The sequence below is a fragment of the Fukomys damarensis genome, unplaced genomic scaffold, assembly GCF_012274545.1.
Source record: "Fukomys damarensis isolate Sample0158 unplaced genomic scaffold, DMR_v1.0_HiC HiC_scaffold_29, whole genome shotgun sequence".
Lineage (NCBI taxonomy): Eukaryota > Metazoa > Chordata > Mammalia > Rodentia > Bathyergidae > Fukomys > Fukomys damarensis.
Window position 1 is genome coordinate 25,543,306 of NW_022900941.1, and position 26,081 is coordinate 25,569,386.

A 26,081-nucleotide genomic window follows, 5' to 3' on the forward strand; every position below is an offset into this window, starting at 1 on the left:
AATTTGATTATTAATTGTAGGGGTCTCTTGGTGGAATTGTTTTGGTTTTCTGTGTAGAGGATCATGTTATCTGCAACTAATAATAATTGGACTCCTTTCTTTCCTATACACATTCCATTTATTTCTTCCTCTTGTCTGATTGCTCTGGTTAATGTTTCAAGTACTATATTAAACATGAGTGATGACAGTGGACATTGAATTGTTCTTGATTTTAGAGAGAAAGTGTTCATTCAGTTTTTTCCCATTTAATATGATGTTGTCATTTGGTTTGTTGTAAATGGCTTTTATAGATTGAGATAAGGTCCCTGTATACATATTTTCTTCAGAGTTTTTATCATGAATAGATGCTGTATTTATTCGGAGGCTTTTTCTGTGTCTATTAAGATGATCATCCTTGCTTTCATCCTTGCTTCAGTTTATATGATGTATTTATTGATTTGCATGTATTGAACCATCCTTGCACTCCTGAAATGAAGCCTAGTTGGTCACAGTGTATCATCTTTTTGATGATTTGTTTCATTCTGTTTGCCAGTATCTTGAGGATTTTTACATCTCTATTCATTAAAGAATTTTCTTTCTAGGTGAAGTCCGTATCTGATTTTGGAATCAGAGGAATGGTTCTGTCTTCTACATTGTATAAAGATTTTTTAAAAAATTTATGATTAATTCCTTAGTGTATTAAACATCCATTCACAGAACTGAGTGCTGGTAATTATAAAACTGAAAATACTGAAAGGTTTATTATATCAAATTCATTTTATTAAACTCCTAAAGATATGGACAAAGTCACATGGTGAGAGATTCACATGAGACTGAAAGGGACACACAAAAGAAGCATCCTTCCTAAAACACCCTTTTCCTCCAGTTACCAGCTTTCCAATGTCCTGGCAGAAAAATCATGAGTTGGCCTTTAGAAGACAGTGATGATTTAAAAAGACGTGGAGGAGGAAGGATGGCACTGCAGATAAAGCACAGAATATGAATAAAATAATGGATTTGAGAAAAAACAAGGAAAAATTACACTCATAATTTGTGATATCTCCCTCTCTCTCCCTCTCACTTTCCCTCCCCCTCTTCCCTCCTCCTTCCTTTGTATAAATGATACTAAATATCGATATCCATGGTGGTAAACCTGTGTTCATATGCCACAGTGGTCTGTATCTTCAAAAGATCTAAAAAGCTCCCCATCAATGATGTATATGCATATTCATAGCACATATATAAATATATATGTGTGCTCATATGTATGTTTATTTTTCCTGTACTCCTAAGATTTGAGTAGTACAGTGAGATATGGGTATCCTACAGACAAGAAGAGCAGGAGTTACAAAGTGATGGCTAAGTGTCAGTAAGAGCTAGATAGGGCTGCCTGACCCTAACTGTGTGGGGTTGCTCTCCAGTTAGTACAGCTACCACTTGGGTCTTTCCACCCATTACCTCCCTGTGAGTCTATGATCATATAGCAGTGGTTCTCAATACCTCATAGTGTAAATCTTAGAAACTATTAGAAATACTTAGGCATCATTTCAGTCAAACTGAATCAGAATCTCTGAATCTAGGGGCTTGTGCCTGAGTATTTTCTATGTGTAGCCAGGGTTCAGCACCACTGTCCTATGAGGTCTTAAATTGTTAGATTAAGGCTTTTTCTTTTAAAACATTCTTCTGCAGAGCAGTAGTTTCCACTTTGGCTATATTACAGAGATAGAGTTATCTAGGACGTTTATAAAAAGCTTTAGGCAAGGGCTTCATTCTCAAAAATTCCACTTTAATTGGTTATGAGGTAAAGGCATTCTTGATTTTGAAAAAAATCCCTCATTCCAATGGACAGTGTTGAGAACACAGATACAGAAAATGAGGGGTTAGGGATTTAGCGCAGTGGTGCCAGCGCCTGCCTCACAAGCTCAAGGACCCAAGTTCTAATGTCCTTACCCCCCACTGCAAAAAAAAGTGAAAGCTACAGAAGGACTCTGAAGAAAATGGTTTTAACAAAGTAATGGTTTGGGAGAGTTACCCAAGATAGGAGCTGAAAGGTGTTACGGTTATAGAAGAGAAAATCAAGTGGTAATTAAGTAGAATATTAGTCAATTTTCTGTTATTACTACAAAATATTTGAGGCTGTGTACTTTTTATAAAGAGGCACCCCATTTTGGAAGCTGGAATTCTATGATCAGTAAGCCCTATGGATTCTGGTGAGGGGCCCTGGGCTATGTCACACACACACACACACACACACACACACATACACACACACACACAAATGGCTACAGCGAAAAGAGAGGGAGAAATAGAGAAAGGAAGAGGGAAAAGCAGAGTCCACAGCAACAAAGGGGCCAGGCTTGCTCTTTTTATAAGAACCCATTCTCATGGAAGCTAACTCATTCTGAAAGATGAGCACTAGTCTCTTCAGAGGGTAGCACCTCAAAGATCTAATTATCCCCCTTGTAGGCCCCACCTTTAGGATCTACCACCTCTCACTGGGGACCAAGCTTCCAACTCATGAACCCTTGGGTGACAAACTACTTAAAAACCATAGCAGTGAATTAGTTTACATTAATAAGGATTGGAAACAAGCATGGACAGCAGTAGAATGAAAGTAAAAGAATACATGGAAGAGATGTGAAGATAGATGTTCTTGTTACACATTAGTAAAGCTTCCCTCCAATTCCTTACCTCACATCAACCCACATGCAAATCTGAAATTGGACATTAAGCTACTTTCCTGGTAAAACTAAAAAAATAACCCTGATTCAGAATGTAGTGTGAAGCACTGCGCAGCTGGTAGCTCCCTTAGCACTCAACAGAGGCAAGGCAAACACGCATCCCCTCTGAAAAATCCAGATATGACTTTCAGAACTGTGAAACAATAAATTTCCATTATTTTAGGTGGCAAAGGGTGTGATAACTTGGCACAGCAACAGTACGAAGCAAAGACAGAGTTAAAGGAAAATTAATTAAATAAGACAATTTGGAGTGGAGTGTGAGGAAAATAAATGCACCATTCATAAATAGAGATATATAAAAGTTTAGAGTGAAAAAGCAAGAATATTAATCTGATGTAATTGAATTTAGAAAATGGCAAGGATTTTGGAAATGCACAAAAACTTTCTATACAAGTCTCATTTTCCAGACCGTGGTCTCTCTTCATTATTAAATTCCTGTTAGCTACCTATCAAACAGCTATTCAGTGCATATTTGGGATAACAGATCCATCAAGACAGCAGATACTTTTTCCACTGTAGAAGGTGACAAAAACATCTCGCATTTGCTTTATGAGTAACATGATTTTAAGTGTCTACAGTATATCTCATTTAAATGACAACAGGTAATTAAGAGTTGACTATATGTAGTGTTCAGCTCAGGGCTTGGCCTTAGCAGAAGCTCAACACACATTTTTTAAGTGAATAAATAACTCTTAGAAAGAAGAATTTATAGGTGTTATCCTTAAAAGCGATTTGGTGTTTTTTTAAAAAAATTAAGCACAAAATTTTTAGATAGCCCAGAACTTTCACTGATAGGTATCTACCCCAGAAAAATGAAAACAATGTCCATATAAATAATTCTATGAAAATATTCACAAGTTGTATTCACTAGCCCAAAATAATGGAAACAAACCATCATATGAGGAAAGTACAAATAAAATGTGTTAGATGCAGACAATGAAAAATTATTCTGCATTAGAAAACAAAGACTACTTAGACATTCTACCTTAAAAGTGAAGTAAATCAGATGCAAAAAAGGATTATATATTATTACAAATCTGTTAATATAAAATGTTCAGAAAAGGTAAATCTAAAGAGATAGCAAGCAGGTTGTTGTTTTCATGGGGTAGGAGTCAGAAGAAGGATTGAGTGAAAAGAGCATGGAGATTATCATTGGGGTGAAGAAAATGCTCTGGGAGCCACTGTTCATATTCAAATCATCTTGCTCATCAAAGCCAACTGCTTATTTATTCAATAGTACAAGAGATTGAACACAGGGCTTTTGCACTGAGCTACATCTTCAGCCCTTTTATTTTTTATTTTTGAGACAAGGCTTTGCCAAGTCACTGTACTCAGACTTGTGATCCTCCTGTGTTAACCACCTACAGTGTTGGGATTATAACTGTGTGCCATTACATACTGCTAAAGCTGTTTATTTTTTTTAAGGCTCTGTGCAAGAAAACATAACAATTATATAGGTAGAAAGTACATTTTACCTAAACATATCTTGAAAACTATATAATTCCTATTATGGCTGACTAGTATTCCACTGTGTATATATAACATATTCTACTTATTCATTCACAAGTAGATGGACACCTGAGTTGATTCCATATCTTGGCTATCATGACAAGACTGATTATATTTCCTTTGGATATATACAGAGTAATGTGATAGCTTGATCACATAGTATTTGTTTTTTTAATTTTCGGAGGAACCTCCATACTATTTCCAATAATGGCTGTAGTAATTTACATTTCAATCAATAGTATATAAAAGTTCCCTTTTCTTCACATCCTTGCCAACAGCACTTCATTTTTTTGTTTGTTTGGTTTTGTTTTGGATAACCATTCTAACTGGGGTGAAGTGATATCTCATTTTGGCTTTGATTTGCATTTCTCTGATAATTAGTGACTTGTTGGCTATGTGTATATCTTTTTTTAAAATTTCTATTCAATCAAGACATTAGCCCATTTTTAAATTAGGAGTTTTACTTGTTATACAGATACAGTATTTCTATTCTTAAGCAAAAGCTCATGGCAGCCATTTTGTTAAAAACGGAAATAATTTGTGATATTGACAGTGTGGGTGCTTGATGTAAGAGCTTCAAAAAAAAATTCCACCCAGGTTTAGTAATACTCTAACTATCATAAAAATGTGAGGGGACATTTGGTAGCCTTTTATAGACTTCATTTACAAGGCAGATGCTGCTTCTTAGAAGTGTTTGCTCTGTAGTTTAATTCTACTTTTCTGTACAGTATGTACTTGTTTTGGGTAGGCTGAAAATGGAGACGAAAAAAGACAACTTTATTTAGCTGTTTCTTTTCTTTTTCTAGAAGAGTTAAGAAAAAATTTAAGCAATAAGAGATAGTGGGCAAAAGCAATAGTCCTATGTGAGCTAATGAAGTATTCTGTATTATTTACTGATGACAATAGCTATTTGTTTATTAAGTGCTTATTCTCTGCCAAGAACTGTGCTCATTTACATTTACTTTCATATCTTCTCCTTTAATCTTCAAAATAATTCCTATGATGTAGGTAGTATTTTTTCCATTTTACAAAGAAGAAAACTGAAGTTAAAGAGGAAGTGACCGGTCTGACGGGACAAGTGTGACAAACTGTGACAGGTTTACTAGAGATCAAACTCTGCTATGCTATAACTATAAGCAGGCTATCATTGCCACCCACAGAATTAGTAAAAATTTAATGTTTAAAATTAGAAAGTTTAAAATACAATTTGGGATTTAAAATAGAATATATTTTAAAAACTCTTTAAAGGAGTTGAACATATTCATGTTGATAACCCCTAAGTTTGTATTATCCAATCTTGATGGTTTGTCTGAGATATAATTATATATCAGTTTCCAACTTGGAATCGCCACTTACATGTCTAAAAAAAAAAAAAAAAAATCTCTAACTTATTATGTCTCAACACAAACTTTTCAAACTTTTTTTGTCCTCAGGTGTTTCCATCCCAGTAAATAGTATGTTCATTTACTCACTCAGGCCAGAATCTCAAAATATATTCTGATCACCTCTTGTGTTCATCATGGCTGAAGTTCAGTCATACCACCATTTTATCTGGATTGCTGTAGTAGCTTTCTGCAGTCATTAAAATGGGTTCACAAATATTAAATGGATTAAAATGTGTAAGGTCCATGGTTGCACTGGCAGGAATAGATAAGGGGAATCCTCCTCCATGAGATCATTTAAAGTTTCAAGTCAAGGAGTCACTGTCATCTTTCACAAGTACCTTCTATGTCTGCCCAAGCAGAAGGAAAAGTGAGTAGAAGACTGTGAATGAAACACTTTTATGGGCCAGGCCTGGAAGTGGGCCTCACCACTTTTGGTTGCATTAATTGGCTAAGATATAGTCAGATAATCTCCCCCAAAAAGTGGCAGTAGAGGCTGGAAAACATTCTAACCATCTTTCCCTCCAAAAAAAGAGAAAGAAATTTAGAGGAAGAACTAACAATCTTTCCTATACTTTCTTATCTAGAACTCAGCTCTTCCATAACAATTCTGAAATTGATGAAAACAATGTCTCCTTTAAAAATGTCCTTGTTAACACCAAGCACTGACCACAGTAGGTGAAAATGATAGGTGTAACGACCCTGTCTAATTTCAGCATGGAAATACTTATCTGAAAGAGGCAGCTTTGAGAGGTGCCACCTAGAATGGTAATTTTATGCTAAATCAGAGGATAAGTGGCAATATACCTGACACTAAGAGAGGTTTACTAGAGCAGTGTTTTCTAATGAAGTATCTGAGGGCCTGGTTTCACTTACAGAATAGGCAACTAATTTTGGCATGCGAAAAATAATACAGTGAACCACAGAGAGATAAGCAGGTAAAGGTGAGTGGCACAGAAATGACAAGAGTTCTGCACAAAGTCTTTAGGACTAAATTAATGATTTTTACACCGAGAAGGCAGAGTTTACATCCTATGGGTGGAAGAAGAGGAATTATAGTGATTTTTATTTTTCAGTTGAAGAGACTACTTTCGGGAATAAAGGTAGGAAGAGTATCTTTTTGCTTCTGTCTATGTCCACAGAGAAAATTTCAGAAGTGAAACAACTCCTAAGAAGTGGTTTCAATGGAGGCGGTACACAAAGAAAATAAAATAGGATTCGGGGCAATGAATCTTTTTCTACTCTGTAAATATCCCCTTTCAATATAAAAACTCTTTAAAGAAATAAGAAAAACAAAGCTTTTAGGAGGGATTTGATACATTATTTATGAACTTATCAAGTGAAAAAAACAGCATTCAGACATTTTAATAAAAACTTTCAACTAATGTATCTAATTTTATTGGTATTAAAAAAAAGCCAATTATGAACTGAAAGTTAGTGTTTATTAAACTGCTACAAAGCTTTCTGCAAACAGAACATTTAAAAATCACTTGGAATCACTTTTCCAAAGTTTCAGTCTCTGAAGGTCAAATAACTATGTAACTGCTTAATAAAGAAGCCAGAAGTACCTCTAAATATCTCTCAGCTCTGATGGGCTTATATTCTGTTCCTTAGGTGAGGTATTAGCAAAGCTTATTGATTTTCATTTCTAAGGCTTTTATTTGCTCATTCCCTTGTGGTAAAGCTGATTTCCATGATGATTCCCTTCTTAATTTTAATACCCTTTTTATTCATCATATAGACATAAGAATTTTCCATAAAATAATGAAATCCTTGTAAAGGAAATGAAGACAACTCAGAGAGTAAAATAAACTAGTTCTTTTTTCAATTAATTGATCCACTGACATGTGCATATAAGATTTTTTTAAACCTAGGAAAATAAGGTTAATTAACATAAAAAAGCCTCACTCATCTAGATGCTGAATTTTGTATTTTACCCATGCTGCCTTAAGTGCCTTGATTTCCCAGTAATGACCTAGTTCTCCTAATGAGGAACATTAACCCCTGGCTGTAGCTGTCCAGGACTTAATTGTCAACTGCAGCTGAAATAGGGGAGTTTGCCGATCAGCAGGTATGCGGTATATTAACTCATGTCATTTCAACCTCTAATAAATAAATCTGTTGCTACGGCAACAGAAAGATCTGCTCTATCAGTATGCTCCCTCCCAGTAACGAGTCCCCCCACCTCTTTGGGAGGAAACTGCCTTTCACACCAAGCTTAGGGAAAAAAAAGAAGGAAATTACCTACATATAACCATAATTAGAAGTAACATCATTTCTCATCTTAGAAGCATATCTAAATTAATGAAAAAGGACAGCAAAGAGAGAAATGCTTTTGACTAAGATCATGATAAATTATTTCCTTCACCAGAAGATAAGCACTATGAGGTATACATCTTAGAACAAATCTCAAACATTTCACCTCTTTGTGTTTCTGAGTTTCCCCCTTCTTTTGTTTACCCAACAAATGATGCTAGCCAGGACAGTGCTGAAATAGATAATTAGCTGCATACCCAATAAAGATGATACAAGAGAAAAGAAATCTTACATAATTTATAATAGCCATTGCTATTCTACCTTGAACTTCTTTGGTATCAGTGACTGAGTTTAAAAAAAAAAATCTGTTTACTGAACCTCAGCCCATGCTAAGCCTCAATAGCCTACAATAGCCATAGGACCTTATTCATTTGGGATTTTATATAAGGTTTCAAGAGTGATTTTAGTGTGAAGTAATTTCACATCTGGATTATGGTAAAGAAGTAGGTGAAAAAATATTCTACAGGGATCTTTCCTTCTGGATTTATTTTTCAAGGATAACTTAGAAATTACTTTGATTTTTAATCAGTTTGGGCCTTTCTTACCAAATACTACTTCCTTTAAAATAAATACATAAAATGAATAAATTATTAAAATAAATTGTTTGATTTTTAACAAACTTCAAAGGATTCGTATTTATAACTTCTATACAAAATAATTTCATAAAAATTTAAAAACATAGGTTTTCTAAAAGCAATGCTGATCATATAATCATCTCCATCTGCCATTCAGTAAGTTGAATCTCTTTATGTTTTCATTATCTTTTTCCCAATAAAGAGAAATTTGTTCTGACCTGGACTTAATGACAATGTGACAATCTATCAGCAAACAGTCTCCCTATAATTAATCATCGACATTAAGTAACATCTAGTAAGTCTCCCCATACACCAGGTACTCTGGCTAGATGGTTTTGAAAAAATTGCTTCAGATGAAAAAAAAAATAAGTTTTTTTCTCTCTCCCAGAGGATCCCAGGACCTAAAACAAACAAATTACATCATTTAAAACATGAAATGAGCATGGCTCCATTGCATGTGGAAAGTGAAAAGTTCTGTTTCATGTTTATGTGGCACACTGGAGTGGGCACTGCCCTTGGTGAGCAGAAACTCAGTCAGGGGAATTCACACATTGCTGAGATGTAAATCAGGGCAGATTATCTGTGGAAGGCAAAGGACTGAGGGCATCCCTAATGAAATATAATAGTAACTACCATCATGGAAAGACAGAAAATATCACACATGAAGAGCAACAGCAGGGATACTACTTCTGACAATGGGAGGAAAGAATGGGTTAATTACAGGGAGGTCAGGTCAACTGTGATTAAAGGCTTAGTGACCAGAAAGGAGAAATATACTGAAATATACACAGTCAGCTATAGGACACAAGTATATGAACAAATAAATGGGTCATTCCTCTATCCACACACCCATTCATCTACCCATGTATCCATCCATCTATCTATCCATCCATCCATCATCCATCTGCTCATCCACCTACCTACCCATCTGAATGACTTACTATTTCTCAAGTCACCCACCCTTCATCTATGATGATAAGTAAAGTGTAATATAAGAACTTGATCAAAAGTGTAGTGTAGTGAACTGAAAGAAGTAAAAGCAAACATGGGCCTTGAGTGATTGAAGATAACTGTCATAAGTGTACCAAAGTCAAACCCATCGTTTGCAGTAACTATGTTTGTGAAATGAGTCAAGTTTAGAGAATTCTGTAAACACATTATGTAGGAAAGGGTAATAAGACCTTTGGTTTATGATATTATAGAGTTAAAAATATCAAGAGAGTAATGACTATAAGGGGGAAGTTAGCAGGTTCATGCTGTCATGGTGTATGTTAAAAACACCAGAAGATGCAATGAGAAACTAAATCCTGAATCGTGTTTCTTGATATAATCTATGGTTTGAAAAATAGCAAAATGCCTATAAGGGGAATTATTGGAAATTAAAAATGAGATTTGGGTCAGGCTATTTGGGGGGGGGATTTCTTTTAGTACTTATTTAAGTCCCATAGATTCATTTAATAGAAGAGAAGACAAAATAAAATGATACGGTATACAGCAGATGTTTGCCTAAATTTCTTTTTCTTTCTTCTTCTTCTTTGGTACTGGGGATAGAACTTGGGTCCCTGTGCTTGCAAGGCCCGCAGTGGAACCACTGAGCTAAATCCCCAGCCCTGCCTACATTTCTTTTTCAAAGAGACTAGTAAAATTCCCTATATTCCTTTTTGTTTTTCAAATGCCATAGTTCATTTGAAATTTGAGAAGGACAAAAATCAAACAAAACTTCCTCTCAAACTGTAGGTTACTAGACGTTACTAGAAAACACCTATAGAAATATCTTTATTTGAAAATCAGAACAAGTAAGATGGATGTTCACAGGTCTGAGGAGGATTTGGTAGAGTATAAGGAAAGGTAGGTGCCCAGACCACATGACCATCTTTCCTAGAACTAATTTTCTGTGAAGATCATTTTTCTCTTAAAAAAATACCAGAAGATATACTATACTGATATGGAACACAGAATGTTAGTGTCCAAATATTGGTACTGTGCCTTTTTTTTTTAGCATCTTGGCACAACACCCAAAGACTGATATCAAATGTATTCTATTATAAGGTAATGACCAGTAAAGCCTGGAAGGTTTAAGACAGCCTTCTCATCAAATGCTCCCTAAGTTATCTTGGCAATGAGAAAACCAACGTAAGTTTATTTTGGACCAAAAGTCTTATCATGCAATCATCAACACACATCCTTTTAGAAAGCAGTCATCAATTTTGCTTTCAAAGCTGTATTTTTAAACCTCACAGAGTCAAAGAATAAGAAAGAGTAATTTATTTTACTACCAAGTCATAAAGCATAATTTTCCATTTTATACTATTATTTAATTTTAGGTAGAATTCATCAAAGTTTCTAAAAATATAGATGTCACAATCTTTCAATATTAGGGTACATGCTTCATTTTAGAAAGTCATCTAAGCACACTTCAAATATGTATTTATGTATGCAAAACTGGACCTTGCCTTTCCAAATTCTAATCGAGTTTTCATACATCAATTTATTGCTATTTCACTGAAAATGCTGCAAATACTATATACATCACAAGAAGTCTTTGAACTTTAAATGAAAAGCTTTGATAGTTTTCCCACAGATCAAATAAGAAAGTCATAGTCCAACTTACAACTATAGAAATTCTAATAATTTCAAACTCCTTAACATATCTTATAGCCCACTCATATTTTTCTTAACAAGAATACACTTAACTAGGGGCCAGTCACTGAGTTTTTAAGATCAGAACAGAATTTCTTACATCACAGATTGTTATCCTATGATTTTCTAACTATGAGCCTAGACTGAAACAAATTATATTTGGTTTGAGAGAGTTTTTTCATATATGATGAATACTTGTTTGCTATCAAGTGAAACCAAAAATTGTAATGTGGTATATTAACATTCAGGGCAATAGGCTTTAATCTATGAGAACTAAAAAAATAGGCAATTCCAATGGCTTGTGGCAGGCATATTTTTATATATATGATCATCGGTCACATTTAAGAGAAATTTGCAGAGTAATCACACAATCTGTGAATTTCTGGCATTGTTCAGGATTCTTTGAAGGAGATTTGCAAAGCAAACTATGTTATAATAATAGGATGCTATTTGCCTTTTTTTGCAATGCATATAAGCACGTAAGGGTAAAACTGTGTGCCACAGCAGAATTCAAGGTGATGACAGCAAAGTGAAGTAGTGCACATCCTATTTTCACTACCTGCACTTGCAGTTGAAGTCTGTTTTACTTATGAATGTCCTTGAGGAAGTAGTAAAAGTGACTAGTTTCATCTCTTTAATAGATATCTTTTAATATTCTTTGTGATAAAACAGGAAATATATTACATTAAGGCATATTTATTGCATATCAGGATACAATGTTTTTCTTGAAGTAAAGAATTTGTATCATTACTTAAATTGTGAGGTAAAGTGTCTTCTTCCTGAAATCCTAAGTATAGATGAAAGAAAAGATGATACACAAAAGATGGTTGGTCAGATCTGAGTATTTGGCAGACATTTTCTTAGATATTAACCATGTGAACCTGTCACTTCATAGGGAACAGCTGATATATCTTGTAAGTCTAAGTTTCAACTTTTAAGTAGCCATTACAATTTTGAAAAAAAAACTATATCTATACTATGGTTATATTAACAAATGTTATTTTTTTGAAACCAGACAATGAACTGTGTCAACATTTAAAACATCTGCATCATTTGGTGGGCCTATTATTTTTCCAAGTGATCAATTCATGATGCTACAAAAGCCATTCAAAGTGCAAGTAACAGCATGGAGAACACATTAAAGTGGTATGAGAGCCCACACTTCAACTACTCTTAAAGAAACTCCTTGTCAAGTTTTGGTTCAGTATCAAAGAAGAACATTTACGATAACTAGAATAGGCCACTGGAACATTCCTTCCTTTTCCAACAACATTTCTTTGTGAGGTGTGATTTTTTTTTATAAACTTCTACCAAAACAGCATATTGTAACAGACTGAATACTGAAAGAGATGTAAGAATTAAATTCTCCTCCACTTAGATATTTCGTATGTACAAATATTTGAAATAATGTCACACCTCTGTATTATTTTTTGTTTCAGAAAAAGTTATTTTAATAAAAATATCTAATTTATATTAATACATATTTGATTCTTCATTGTTATTTTAAGATGATTTAATGTAGATATAAAACTTTCTCCCTAATTTTCATTCCTAATACAGTAAATATTGATAGGTAAAATTCCAATAAACAATTATTTTTTAAGATTATGAAAGAGTCTTTATATCAAACAGTTGAGAGCCATGGCCTTGAGAGTGTTAGTTTTCAATACTTTCTACACTTATTTTTTCTGACCATCCAGCAGTGTGTATGTTGGCCCTAATCAATGTAGAGAACATTTACATAAAGTCTGGAAACTGGTGCAATATTTCAAGGTTAGTACTATATTTGGAAATAAAACAGTTTAAAAACAAGCATTTTTAACAGATCTTTCTCTATAACTCATTTCTATTAACCATGTCTTGCATAGATGTTTGTAACAAAGCATTAAAGACTGGATAGAAAGTAGGAAACAAATTACTTTGCAGAGAACCCAGCAACTCTGTTAAAATACTGTCAGTTATTTATTTACTGTCAGCACAGGTTGCTCCTATAATCCTTGACAAGCCCAGATTCGGAAAGACTGAAGAGAGGGGGGCGAACCTTGCATTTAAGGGCCTATTCTCAAACACAGACACTTTAACACAGATTTAAAGCCAGAAAGCATCTCCTAGAAAATGTCACTTTTGGTACTGGGGATTGAACTCGGGTCCTTGCGCTTGCAAGTCAGGCGGTGGAACGAAAATGTCACTTTTGAATCTGATACATATCCTCGCAAGTAAGCTCTACATTTGGTTGACTTAGTACAAGATATGTTAGAGGCTAACACTATATTTTAAACCATTCATGATCCCAGTGTGGAATGAACACAATGAGGTCAGAATCACTTCATTTTTAGAGTTGACTACCACAACAGCATGATTTCATGGGCATATTTTTTATGATAAGGAGGAGGGTTTTATTTTTGTTTTGTTAGGCAACGTAATGACAGAGTCTAAGAACCCTCCAGCCCTCTCCAGTGTCCACTTCTCCTTCATGTTTACAGGGGAAACAACCCTTGATGCACTACCCTCTCCTGAAACACTTTGTCTCCCAAAAACACATGTGGACACAGCACAAACGCAACAGCCTGAAAAACTTCTTGCAGGGTGCTAAAAAGAAAAGCCACCTCTGAGCAGGGAGCTAAAGTAACTCACAGTACTGAAAAGGGAATGTAAAGGGTAAAGGCGGATGAGGAACAAACTAAGAGAGCTGCATCAGCTATACAATCCTGGTCACTTCCTTTAGAATACAATTCGTACTGACTGGTCAATGATATGATTTCTACCCATATGATTAGGGTTATAAATAAATGTGTGCTTGTAGCTGGGGATGTTTGATGAATACTGAACCAGAATCTTAATTTTCTAATTCATATTCACCAATTAAAAATAGACTGTATTTTTATGAGCAAATTTACATAAATCAGATGATAAAGCATCTACTACTAAAGGGTAGGAGTTCAGCTCACAACATTTGCATATATTCTCCTAAAGAAAATATAGGCGTTTTAGATTTTCATTGAAGAGTCTTGCTGTGCTGGAACTCTAATGGGCTTAGAACAGTAAATTTTGAAGAAACTGATTGCTACCCCTGTAGCTAGTAAATGTCTGCCTAGACCCAGTGGCATTTGAAAAAAGTGTTTTATCATAAAATTATCCCAGCAGAGTCCATTCTGCAAGATAACATCATCATCATCATCATCAGTACTCCATGCAGGACCCAACAGCTCTGGCACAATATTGCCAGTCATTTATCTGTTGTCAGCACAGGTTACACACTGTAATCCTTGACTGCCTCGGAATTAGAATGTCTTTGATGTCCCCACAAGAGTTTTTTGCCCGAAGGCTTTACCAATGCTCGGCGGCTCAGTGTTTATTCCTCGTAATCTTCCTCTCATCTCCAGGCTAGCAGTGACAGATGGTTATGGGCACACAATAGTATTAAGAGTTTGATATTTTTTTTATGCTGTGCTCTCTGTACAACAAATAGCTATCAGACGCGGGCCAGAGAGCTGACATGGCTCGCTTAGGTAATGGCAAACAAACAGCTCGAGTTGATGCTTTCTGTCATTTCCCCTCCTAACCCTGCTTGTTTTCATTGTATACTCTCAAAGGTAAACTATATTAACCTTATAGACTGTTATTAAAAAGATATATCTATATGAGCATAAAGTGCTTTTCTTTTCTCTTTTTCTTACTCTTTTGATTATGAAAGTAATACTGCTGACATATTGAACAAATATCGAATGTCAACATAAATTTTTAGTGTGTGATAATATCCCCCTTCATATAGCTGTGTGTCAGGCGGGAACCCGAGGATGATGCATAGCAGTAAATAACCCAAACAAAATTAGTTCTCTTGTCAGCTTCTACCTTGTATGTCCCCAGGCATCAGTAAAATTGACTGCACGCTAGATTTTCAAAATTAGCCCTAATGTTAGCTATGTGTCTGGCAACCTCCAAGTTTCCAATGTTCTACTATATTACCCGTAAGGATGAATGTGTTACTTTTATATTTTGGCATTTACTCTTGCTGATGTGGCTTTTTTCCCTCTTCTCCAAATTAAAAATAATTTAGCTTTAACAATAAGAATGTGCACAAACATAATGCTGCATCTCTTTAAGCAACTAACTTTAGGCAATTAAATTAAATTAAAGCAAAAATATAAAAAGGAAGAGAGGGAATTATTCAATTTAATATTGTTAGTTTTATTAACATAGCTTTTTCTTATTTTGTGCAAAGTATTAAATAACACGGTTCTCTCTCTATCCTCCATATCACTGTTTAGTAACAACAGTCTATAAATTATTTAACAATTTTATGATAAACCAGATCCAAACTTTTTAGAACAGATTTTCTTGCAATAAATATTAGTTCAGAGACAACCAAAATTAGTGGAATAAAAGAAAAAGCTTTCAGAAGGGAGTAAATGAGGACAAGTATTTTACCTTCAAGCAGGTTGATCTTATCCAGATCCACTACATTTAAAAATAATGTAAAAGATACGAACACTATCACATTCTAAATAAAATAGGATTTACAAATAAATGTTACTCCCTTAGAAAGGATATGCTGGAAGTGTGACGATTAACAAATCTAAGACAGATTCCACATCAACTTTCAATCCCTAAATTTTATGTTCATATATTTAAAATCAAAGATAAAAATCCCTTTAGGTACCAGATGCTGCAGATCAGCTGGGAGGACTCTGGAGTTTCAGTGTGCTGAAAGTCAAATCCTCGGCAAAGGAGCTTTGCCCAGCCGGTGTGGTGTGCTTATTACTTCACCTGCAAACAGTTGCTCTAAGAAAATCTGACCTAATGATAAGCTCAGGATTTCTGCAATAAAAAGACCATAATCTGTGGTGGAAGTGAACTCTAATCAGGCCACATGCAGATTAAACTAACTGGGAGGAATGAAAACTAGATTAAAATGTTCATGTCTAACATCAGATTATCAGACATTTTACCTTTTAAAAATCCTAATTTATAGAAACCAGGGTTAAATTTATGAGTTTATATTTGGTGAGATTATATGCTGCAGTTGATTTTTTCTATTTAGAAAAGATCCACCTAGATGGTATTTTGCTTAGCACAATTCTGAGACATTTGGGAGAAGGGAAATGGTTTCAAATGTACTGATCTATATTATGACAAGTAAACGTAAAACAAAGCCATCTCATTGACACTGGTCAAAGCAGGTGTAAATAATAGAAATTGTTCTTATTTTAATGGTAATACTGATTTACCAATCCATGCATATAAAATTGTCTTGTGGTAATATGAATGCATGTGTGTATAACTAAAATGGCATCTTATCCATTGAAACTGTCTTTAACAAGATTTGAATTTCTGAGTGTCTGGCTACTACTGTTAGTTGAGCAAATCACTGCAAATAGTTATTATCTTAATTCAAATTTTCAACACAAAATAATTAACATAAAGATATTTGAGTATTACCATCTTTCACTATATTAGTACTATTACATTAAAATGATCTTTCTCTAAAGCTAGAAGGACAGCAAATCAGTCATCAGAATATATTTTCTATTACTAGTTTTTACTCAGTTGCATGTCTTGACTTACCACCTATGAGGCCAGACAATGTGCAATGGTCTTTGCTGATCATCAACTCCACCCAAACTGTCAAAGTAATTAAGAGTCAGATGTTGTATATTTTCTTCATGATGAGATCTTGAATTATCTGAGGAGCTTGCAAGTTTCAAGTCTGACCCTTGTATTGATGAGTTATCCAGGTTGTTCTGTGCAATATGAAGGTCAGAGTATACACTGTCCACTGAATTAAAATTCTCCAATAAATTCTCAGGGTTTTTCTGCTCCGGCTGTGAAAGAAGGGCCATGGATAGCACAGCACTGCCATTTCCTTTAAGGCTGAGCATCTTCTTTAAATGGGTTATTTTGTGCTTGGGCATGAATCTGTTACAAAAAAGGGAATGGAATATGCTTTTAGTAAAAAAAAAAAAAAAAGTAAAATTACCCTTACCTTTCTATAAGGACATGATAACTGGATATAAAGCTGCGATAAAAAAAAATGAAGATGTCCTAACAAAAATTTTAGAAAAGGTTCAACAGGTATTAGCCACTGAGAGATGGTTCAAAGGTTTGAAATTAGACAAGACTATTTTTAAATGGTTTCCAAAGAGTTTCTGTGGATAAAAACCCTGCACTGCTGCACATACAATTAAACATAATACTACTGAGATAATTTATCATTCTTTTCTCACTCATTTTTTTGCATTTTCATTTTATGTTATCAAGTCCAGTGCTTGTTTTCAAGCCACATGTTAATTATCCTATAAAAATATTTGGAATTTCCTTGACTACCTTTGCTACTTCTCACAAGATTATTTTGCATTCCTGGACACCTCTGCATACTTCTTGTTAAAATGATCTTGTTACTGCTTTTATGAAATATATTTTTATAGCCATTTCATTATAATTTTTCGCCTACTTCCTATCATGCTTTGTTATGGTGCAATATGTATTTGATATCTGTTACTTACTGACTGTTACTCAGGATCCATTACTTATTAATAGGGAATACAAATAAAATCTTTAAAAATTCAAATATAGCCTAAAATCTGTGAGCTATACATGCAAACACAGGATCTCTTAAGGAGTTCTCCATCTATTGGGGAGAAAATAAAGAGTGCTTAGAACAGAGTGGGAGAGAGATGTATAAACAGGTAACTAACCTATATTGGAATATACCGTATCTACAATGGACATTCCAACTTTTCCAACTCAAGTGAAGAATAAATTAATCCTATCTAGAGGATCAGTAAAGTCTTGAAAGGTTTTAATGCAAGGATATTCAAAGGTGGGGAAAGTCTGGATTGAGGGAACAGTGGGATCAAAGGAAATGGATATGCAGAAACCTGAACTCTTCTGGGAATGACACACAATCCAAAGAGGCTGATATGTGAGACTGGAGGGGTAGACTGGGCCACATGACCAAGTGCTCTCTTAGAGTTCATGAGGCCCATTGAGGGATTTGGCCTTTGTTTGAACTGTTGAGTAAGTGAAAAATGGAGAATACATGCATTTGGGGCCAAGAAGGAAGAAACCATGAAGGAGGGCAATAAGTAACATTTGGAAGAGTAGAAAGACAATTTGAGAGAATAATGGAAATGAATCAAGAATCCTCAAAGAATGTGTAAAGATATAAAACATGGAAAGGTGTTACAGCAATAGTCTTGTCCTAGGGCAATGGCTACTCCCACGGAGTCTCTTAAAGTCTCTGTGTTGTAGCATGGCCAGAAATCTCAAAGAAAGTTTCGGTTCCTGAGGACATAGGAATAGTCAGAGACAGTTGCTAAGAAAGGAAACAGGATTTTACAAAAATAAAGTCTTGAAAAACAGGAATGGGAAAAAATAATAACATCTGATATTATTAATGGCAGGATTCTTGGTATGTATGTGTGCGTAAGTGGGGGGTCAAGTAAAAGAGAAAAGCCTAAATTTTCTGTAAAGCTGAATTGAGAAGGGAGAAATGGAACTGGAAATAAATTTGGGTGGCAGATGTGGAATAAAAGAAGTTGTGTCACTAAAGCGTTAGGGCAGGTTTCTATTTCAAGTGAAGTGAGCAGAAGTAGATACAGGGTTTAAGAAGTCAACTACAGGACCAGAGTCCTTGTGTTCACAGGCAGGGAGCATTACTGAAGGATGATAAGTAACACTAGTGAACAGTGGGGAATCCCTGTGAACTGGAAACTAGGCCTTTGGCTGTATGTACTATGCCATGCACACTCCAGGGTCAGAAAATTTGGTTTCAGAGCTTCTATGTTTGTCTCATAAAGCCCTTTAAATGTCTATTCTTATTTTAAATAGTGGGAGAAAAATCAACTGAAAATATGAACCCCCAAGCAATAAATAGACAATTGCAATACAGACATAAAACAGAAAGAATGGAATTGGCCCCTTAAACATTACGTAATAAAATAATAAATCAATCGTTGATTTAAAATAGGGAAAAAAGTGGGTATTTACAGATTGTACCTGCAGATCTCACAGGTCTAAAATTATTAAGGGGGCAAATGAGCTTTCCTAAAACAAACTTCAAATACCGAGGGGATTCTAAAGAGCTAAAAGGAAAGTTTTACACACACCTGTAATTCTAACTATTTTGAAGGCTATGGTAGGAGTATCAAAAATTTGGGTCTAACCTGAGTGATTTGGGAAGGCTCTGCCTCAAAATACAAAAAAGCTGAGCTTAGTGGTGCATGCCTGTAAGTGTGGCATTAGGCAGACAGAGGCAGGATCCTTGAGCTGAGTTCAAGACCAGCCTGGGCTACATAGAGAGTTCTAGGATAGCTTTGGCTATACAATGAAACCCTGTCTCAAAAAAAAAAAAAAATCTTTTAAGTTTTAGTTTATCACCACAATAGGTAAAAAAGAAAATGACTATGTCAACATCTTCAGCTTCTCCCAAACAGAACAAATGTTAAGAGAAAGAACATCTGTACATATCTAGAAAACAACAATAAAGCAAACAAACAAACCATTTGTTAATGTCAGATAAAGTATGCCAGGCAAGCTTAAAGAGAATTTTAACAAAATTATACTTAGTGCAAAAAGGATTCACAATTTAAAAAAAAAATCAAGGGCAGTGAAACAACATATCTTCGTTTTAGAAAACAACTTCATGACCTATCTTACTCATAAAATCCATTTTTATTGGCCAGCATGTGAGCAAAACTACAAATTAAAAGAGATGGGAGATTGGCTAAAGGGTTGTAAACAATGGAAATTGGTAACTGACAAGGAATTTAGCTCTGGGCAAGGTGCTAGGTCTGCTTTTATTCAACACATTTCTTAAATGTTTTCAAAGATGACTAAATTCCCATGTTAACACAGGTTGTGGATGGCTGACTTGATAGGTGGTAGTGAATAAGCACATGAAAAGATGCAGAAAACAAATAGGGGCAGGAAACAAAATGGGTTACAAATTCCACAAAATTTAAAAAAATCAGAATAAATCTTGTATGAAGTTGGAAACAGTGAAAAATCATCCTGAATCTGACAAGATGAGCAAGTGCTGATTTGACACAGCAAACTGATGTCACTTAGTGTAGAATCCTATTGCAAAGGGAGGGAAGAAATGGGTCTGCAGAACAGAACATTGTATGAACGCTGATTTCATCAGGAGCATCCTAGAACTCTATATGTTTGAAAATTAGAGAGTTCTTAAAAGAGCAGTAATAATGATTAAGGCAATGGAAGAACTGATTTATGAGGACAGATTAAAGGAGCTAAATATGAATAGCCTAGTGAAGTGACAACTAGAGGGGTACATAATAGAAGCCTCCAAGGAAAATGGATAATTATTTAGCCTGGTACAAGGGGGTATAACTAGGAGTAATGGAATGAAATTAAGAATGGGAAAATTTAAGCTGAATTTCAAGAAAAAATTCCCTGATGGTATAATTTATAGCTCATCGAATAAATTCCCTATGGATATGTGACAGCTAGGGAAACTTAATAATGGAACTGGACAAAGTACCAGCAGATAATATAGATAACAATTCAGTACTTGAAAGAAGGTGGTTATAAGCTATGCTTCCCTTGTTTATAATATCTCTTCAGATTTTTCTTTAATGGTCTATTTATTATAGTGACTGCTACCAAAAGAAGCATTAGGCAATTATCTGAATCTAACAGGGTACCTCCTTTAGTTGGGGGGAGTCTAAAACACTTTGATTTGTACATATTGTGCAGCAATAGCAAAGGCAGGAAGTGAAATAATTTCTTACTACTTTGTTTCAACAGAGCTAGTCTTCAAGAAGCTTGGACAAATATGTTAACATTTCTGAAAACAAAACAAAACAAAACAAAACAAACCTTACCCACCATCCCACACAGTCTATTCTATGCCATGAAACTCACATTTTCATAGACATGTTTAATATAAACAATTTATTGCCATAATAGTAATTTAAAAAAAGTTCATTTCAGCTTTTCTAAATGTAGCTCTATGGTCAATTACTTCACATCAATACCAAGATCAAATAGGCATAATACTAACAAGCAGTTTTCTAGTAATAGTCACCACACTAATTAACCCATCCAGAACATTCTTAATCAGACACTATTTATAATGTACAGTTAAGAGAAGGCTGCCAATAAAAGTTCTATGCTAAAAAAGAAAATAATACCATCAAAATTGATGAAAACTGGCTTTTTCATGGACCTGGATGGAATGTTTGTGCTGTCCTGGCTTTAACTCAGTGAAGTAGTTATGCAAATAGGCACATGTCTGAACACTTCCTTTCTCTTCTCCAGCTCCAACTCTGGTGAAGGTGCTAATGAGAAAAGGTCCTGAGGTAAGATGTGAAAGTGAAAAGAGAGACTCAGAAGAAAAGCAGGATGCTGCTGCCTTTTGGAGCATATGTTAGGGTTGCCTTTTACAGATCCTCTCACTTTTGTTTGTTAAAGAAGTATTTGTTTGTTTGTTTATCCAGTACCAGAAATTGAACCAGGACCTTGTGCTTGCCAGGCACGCACAGCACTGCTGAGCTACATCCCCAGTCCTGTTAAAGAAATATTACTGCCCACCTTACTCTCTGCCCCCATATCTCTCATAAGAGCCATGAGAATTTGCTTAGGCTTTTTAGAAATGTTCCAATTACCATATAGTATTTTCTTATAACTAGCCAAGGAAATCCTGTCTCCAATTTTTTCCAGCCAACAGCCAGGATGTGCAGCAGAAAGAGGCTCACTCTTGCTGCCCCTCCTCTTAAATCTCTTCTTCTTCACTTCTGTCCTCCAATATGGTTCCAGAGATGCTGCCACAAAACCCCACGGCTACACTAGGCAACGTTTAAAGACACATGTGAGACAAGTCCCCTCTAGACCTAAATTTGCATTACTTTCTCATGCCTTTTACATGTCCGCATACACAAGCCTAGAGTTGTAGAAACAGTCAAATGTCTTATAGGAAAATATTAGGCATGAGGGAAATTTTAAATGATGCTCAGATAGATAGATGGTTAGCAAAGGAAACTCTAGGCACCTTAGTTTATTTATGCTAGGTTTGAGAGAGACTAGAGGATGTGTAGTTGATTAATAGGGGCAGTCAAGAAGGCAACAAAGTTAAAGCAATTCCTGTGTTGTTGAAAAGAATGTCATGTCTGAAAAGTATTCACGGTGGGACACACTGTTCACAATTGTCTTTCTGTGAGGTTTTAATAAAAAGTACTTAGTACTCAACCCATAGAATAAATAAAACAGTAAATAGAGTCTGCCAAAAATACAAATATAAATATAGAATCTGCCAAAAAAAAGTATACACACTTCAGCAGTTTGCCATTCTAATAAATATCTAGAAGCTAATGGCCACCACTTTGAGCACCTCTTATAATTTAGAGGCCAAAGGTAACTTGTATTAATCTCATGATGTCTCAATAAATTTAGTATTAAAATATTTATATATTTTTTCTTTCCTGATGTATACATTTTTTTGGAAAGACTATACGTCCATGGATAAAAGTCAAAGCAGAAATTATGAGTAGCTGTGCGTCTCAAAACAGACTTGAGGGCTGGGATTTAGCTCAGTAGAGTTTTTGCCTGCCTTGAGAGTACAAGGCCCTGAGTTTGATCCCTGGTACCAAAAAAAAAAAAAAAAAAGATTTGAAAGACAGCAGGTAACAAAAACTGATGCAAATTGGAGGATGATTAAAGAGAAAGACAATGTGTGTAACTGATCAAAGGTTATTCCAAATGTGAATCAATGAAGAGACAGGAAAGGGTTAATAGCTGAAAAAAAGAAAAATGGCCTGCATTCTGGGGGCAAAGAGCAAGAGGATGTGTGAAGCTTAGCTGGATGCAGTTCTGGTTTGCAGGAGGGAGGAGCACTATGGCCACGGTACAGTATTCTTCAAGTCTGCATTTCACAAAGTGTGTTTAGGGCAACACTAATTCCATGGGACACATGTAGGTGGTGCACCAGGGAATGTACTGTATGAAAATGAGGATAGGACAGGCTGGGATAAACATATTAAACATTTCTTCATTAAATAAATTTTTAAAGTTCATGCTACTGTCTACTATAAATATGCCCATTCATTCACTCTTATTTATTTATTCAATAAATATTTATTGTATACCTACTTTATGATAGGGATATAATTATTGTTTCCCAAATCTAACACTTTATGGAACAGGAAACCTCCCCAGAGAGGCCGCTTAAGAACTAATGGTCAACAAACATTCATCTGGGAAATGCTCAAGGAGGTCACAGCCAGTGTCTGAAAAGCACTGGGCAGCCACAAGGGTGGTGACATATTTTGTATAGGAGATGGCAGAAGGAATGAGAAAATGCATTCACTGGAGAAAGGAATGAAACCCAAACAGAGGCTATAAACCAGTGTGACATATTAAAAAACAGAAGGAGGTCTGAAAGAAATCAGGAGGATCCATGAAAAACGTGATGGAAGAAGATATGGTTCAAGGCTAATACACAGGACAGCAGCAAAAATATCAACCGCTTCTCTCAAAGTGATTTCTGGATAAAAACCAAACTCAGAAGAATGGATGCAAAAAATCAAAAATAAATAACTTTTCCAAAACTATCTGGAAAGACACATTCAGACAATTCAGTGATCTAAGGCTTTGGGTGACTTATAACAAGAACTATTCATGGTTACCAAACAATGTGTTGGAAATTAATTACAAAATTAACATTTTTAGAATTTAGCCACATAAGCAAATAGCAAAGATAATTAAAAAATCATGTTATCCCACATGTGTTTAATATATCAATTATATGGTGAGCAGATTTATATAAACCTATAAAATATAAAAGTAAAAATCTTGACACAGCATTTCAAATGCAACTGACTATACCTCCTGCCACACTATCTTTTACTAAATGAAGGAATCATGAACAAGGAAATACACTGTAATTAAAACCGCATGTTTGGAAGCCACAGCACTAAAGAGAAAGACAGACAGGCCTGGCCGGTTGGTTGGTTGGAGTATGGCTGCATGCTCTTCTTTACTGATGATGGCTGAGGGCTAATATTCATAAAATAGGTGGCACATGTTTATGAAGGCTTTTTCAGAAAGAACCTCCTGACAGAATGTTACTTGAATAAACTCAAATCACAGACGAGCCAGTCACAATCCACATGTAGCCAGTACAAATACTATGGAGGAACAGACACCCTTCACCGTGGCTGCTTAGGCCATGCCATTTTGATGTTTGTCGTTTGGTGCCTCAACCAAATTTTGTCTCCCATGGTACTAACTTTCAAAGCCAACATGAAATATTGACAGCAATCTGTGACAGGATACTCGGCAAAAACATCTTGCATGGGTAATGAAGAACTCACGATAAGATAGGAAAACAGGATCCATAGGCATTACAATGAACAAGCAAATGCTCCTACTCATTGGGCTGAGAAAATGCAGCCTAAAACTGAAAAAAAGTTTGTGGTTATCAGACTGACCACATTAGCCATTTCTGTGCCAGACATGAGACTGTGAAGACAGAATCTTCCATGGAAGACAGTCACAAAAAGAGAAATACTGGCTCTCTCTCCCGTTTTAAACATTCATGATTTCCTTTTGTCTCTCCTTTAAACAGCCAGGATATACAGTCAATCATAAAGAAACACTGCTCCCACTCCCTTTTATTTTCTACCACCACTTCTACAAATTATTCTGAAAAATCTAACATTTTCCAGATAACCTTACCTATACCACTTGTTTGCATGGCTTCTTCTGGCAACATAGTATATGTGATTAGTATTATTTTTCTTAAATAGTTACACCTCAATTCCCCATTCTCTCTTAATTTCCAGTGTTTTGGCTTGTATACAATGTTAATTTAACTGTTTCCTCATGTAAGCAGTTTATCTTATTCAGTTTTATAAAACTCCTTTAGGATATACTCCTTCCAAAAATATCATTTCCAAAAATTTAGTCTTTATAAATGTATAATAAGAAAAGCTAACGTATGCATTGTCAGAACAAATGTTTATCAAACCTACAGCCATCTTTGCTAGATCCATCCTTGCTAGACTGAATGTTCAGCAAAAGAAGGAAAATCCAACCTAAGTAGAGTCATCCAGTAATTACAGAATAATAGGATGCAAAGGAAGATCCTAATTAATACTTTCCAGGGAAAGGAATAAGGAGAGTCACATGAAGTTGTCAGAAATAAATGAGAATCAGACTTCAAGAGAAGTTCAAAAGGTAGAAAACAATGTGACATGATCTCAACTTAAAAGCGGGAAATGGTTTTCCATAAGAGTCCAATACTCAGCCAAATGTCAACCAGCAGTGAGGAAGGCTTTAGTAAGGCTCAGAAATGAAAGTTGTTAAAGATTTCAGGTCTCAAGTATCCTTTTCCAAGGAGATACTGGTAGATGTGCTCCATTAGAAGGAAAAATAAAGCAATGATGAGGAAGATTCCAGGGCACAGTTGACTCAAAGGTCTTGAAGCAATCAAAACAAACAGGAGCAGGAGATGCACAGTCTTCAGAAAGGTGGTATCCAAGAAAACACCCAGGAATGAAAGATTTACTGATGTGGCTGAGCATATTATGAATATGAATTGGTGCCAATGAAAGACCTTGGGAATTAATTGTGATAGAGACATAGAAACCAAGCCGAAAGAGCCAAAGCAATATTTACCTCCATGAAAAACGAAGAGTTATTTAGGAAAGAAAATCTAATCACAGAATGCAATGAGGCTCAGCAAGAAACACTTTTTACATGATAATAATTATATAAACCCATAATATTTGCTCAACAAAAAAGTTGAGATATAGTCATGTTGAAAAGTTAGAAAAAGTGTATATGTATATGACTTTGTATATTACAAGAGAGCTAGCTATATCATCATTCTCAGTAGTGGAAAGTCAATAGATATCTCATATTTACAAATTCAATAATATAAATTATGAAAAATTTTGTAAGTGGTAGTCTGAGGAAGA

General features: G+C 35.1%; 1 protein-coding gene across 7 annotated transcripts in view; it reads right to left on the reverse strand.

Annotated features, from left to right (window-relative positions):
- The window catches only part of Gtdc1 (glycosyltransferase like domain containing 1), a 369,864-nt gene that overhangs the window by 48,796 nt on the left and 294,987 nt on the right, over positions 1 to 26,081 (reverse strand). For all 7 annotated transcript variants that reach the window (XM_033757214.1, XM_033757211.1, XM_033757212.1 and 4 more), the window contains one exon: positions 16,708 to 17,058. In XM_033757214.1, coding sequence (XP_033613105.1) covers positions 16,708 to 17,058 — 351 coding nt within the window. The remainder of the gene's footprint in view (positions 1 to 16,707; positions 17,059 to 26,081) is intronic.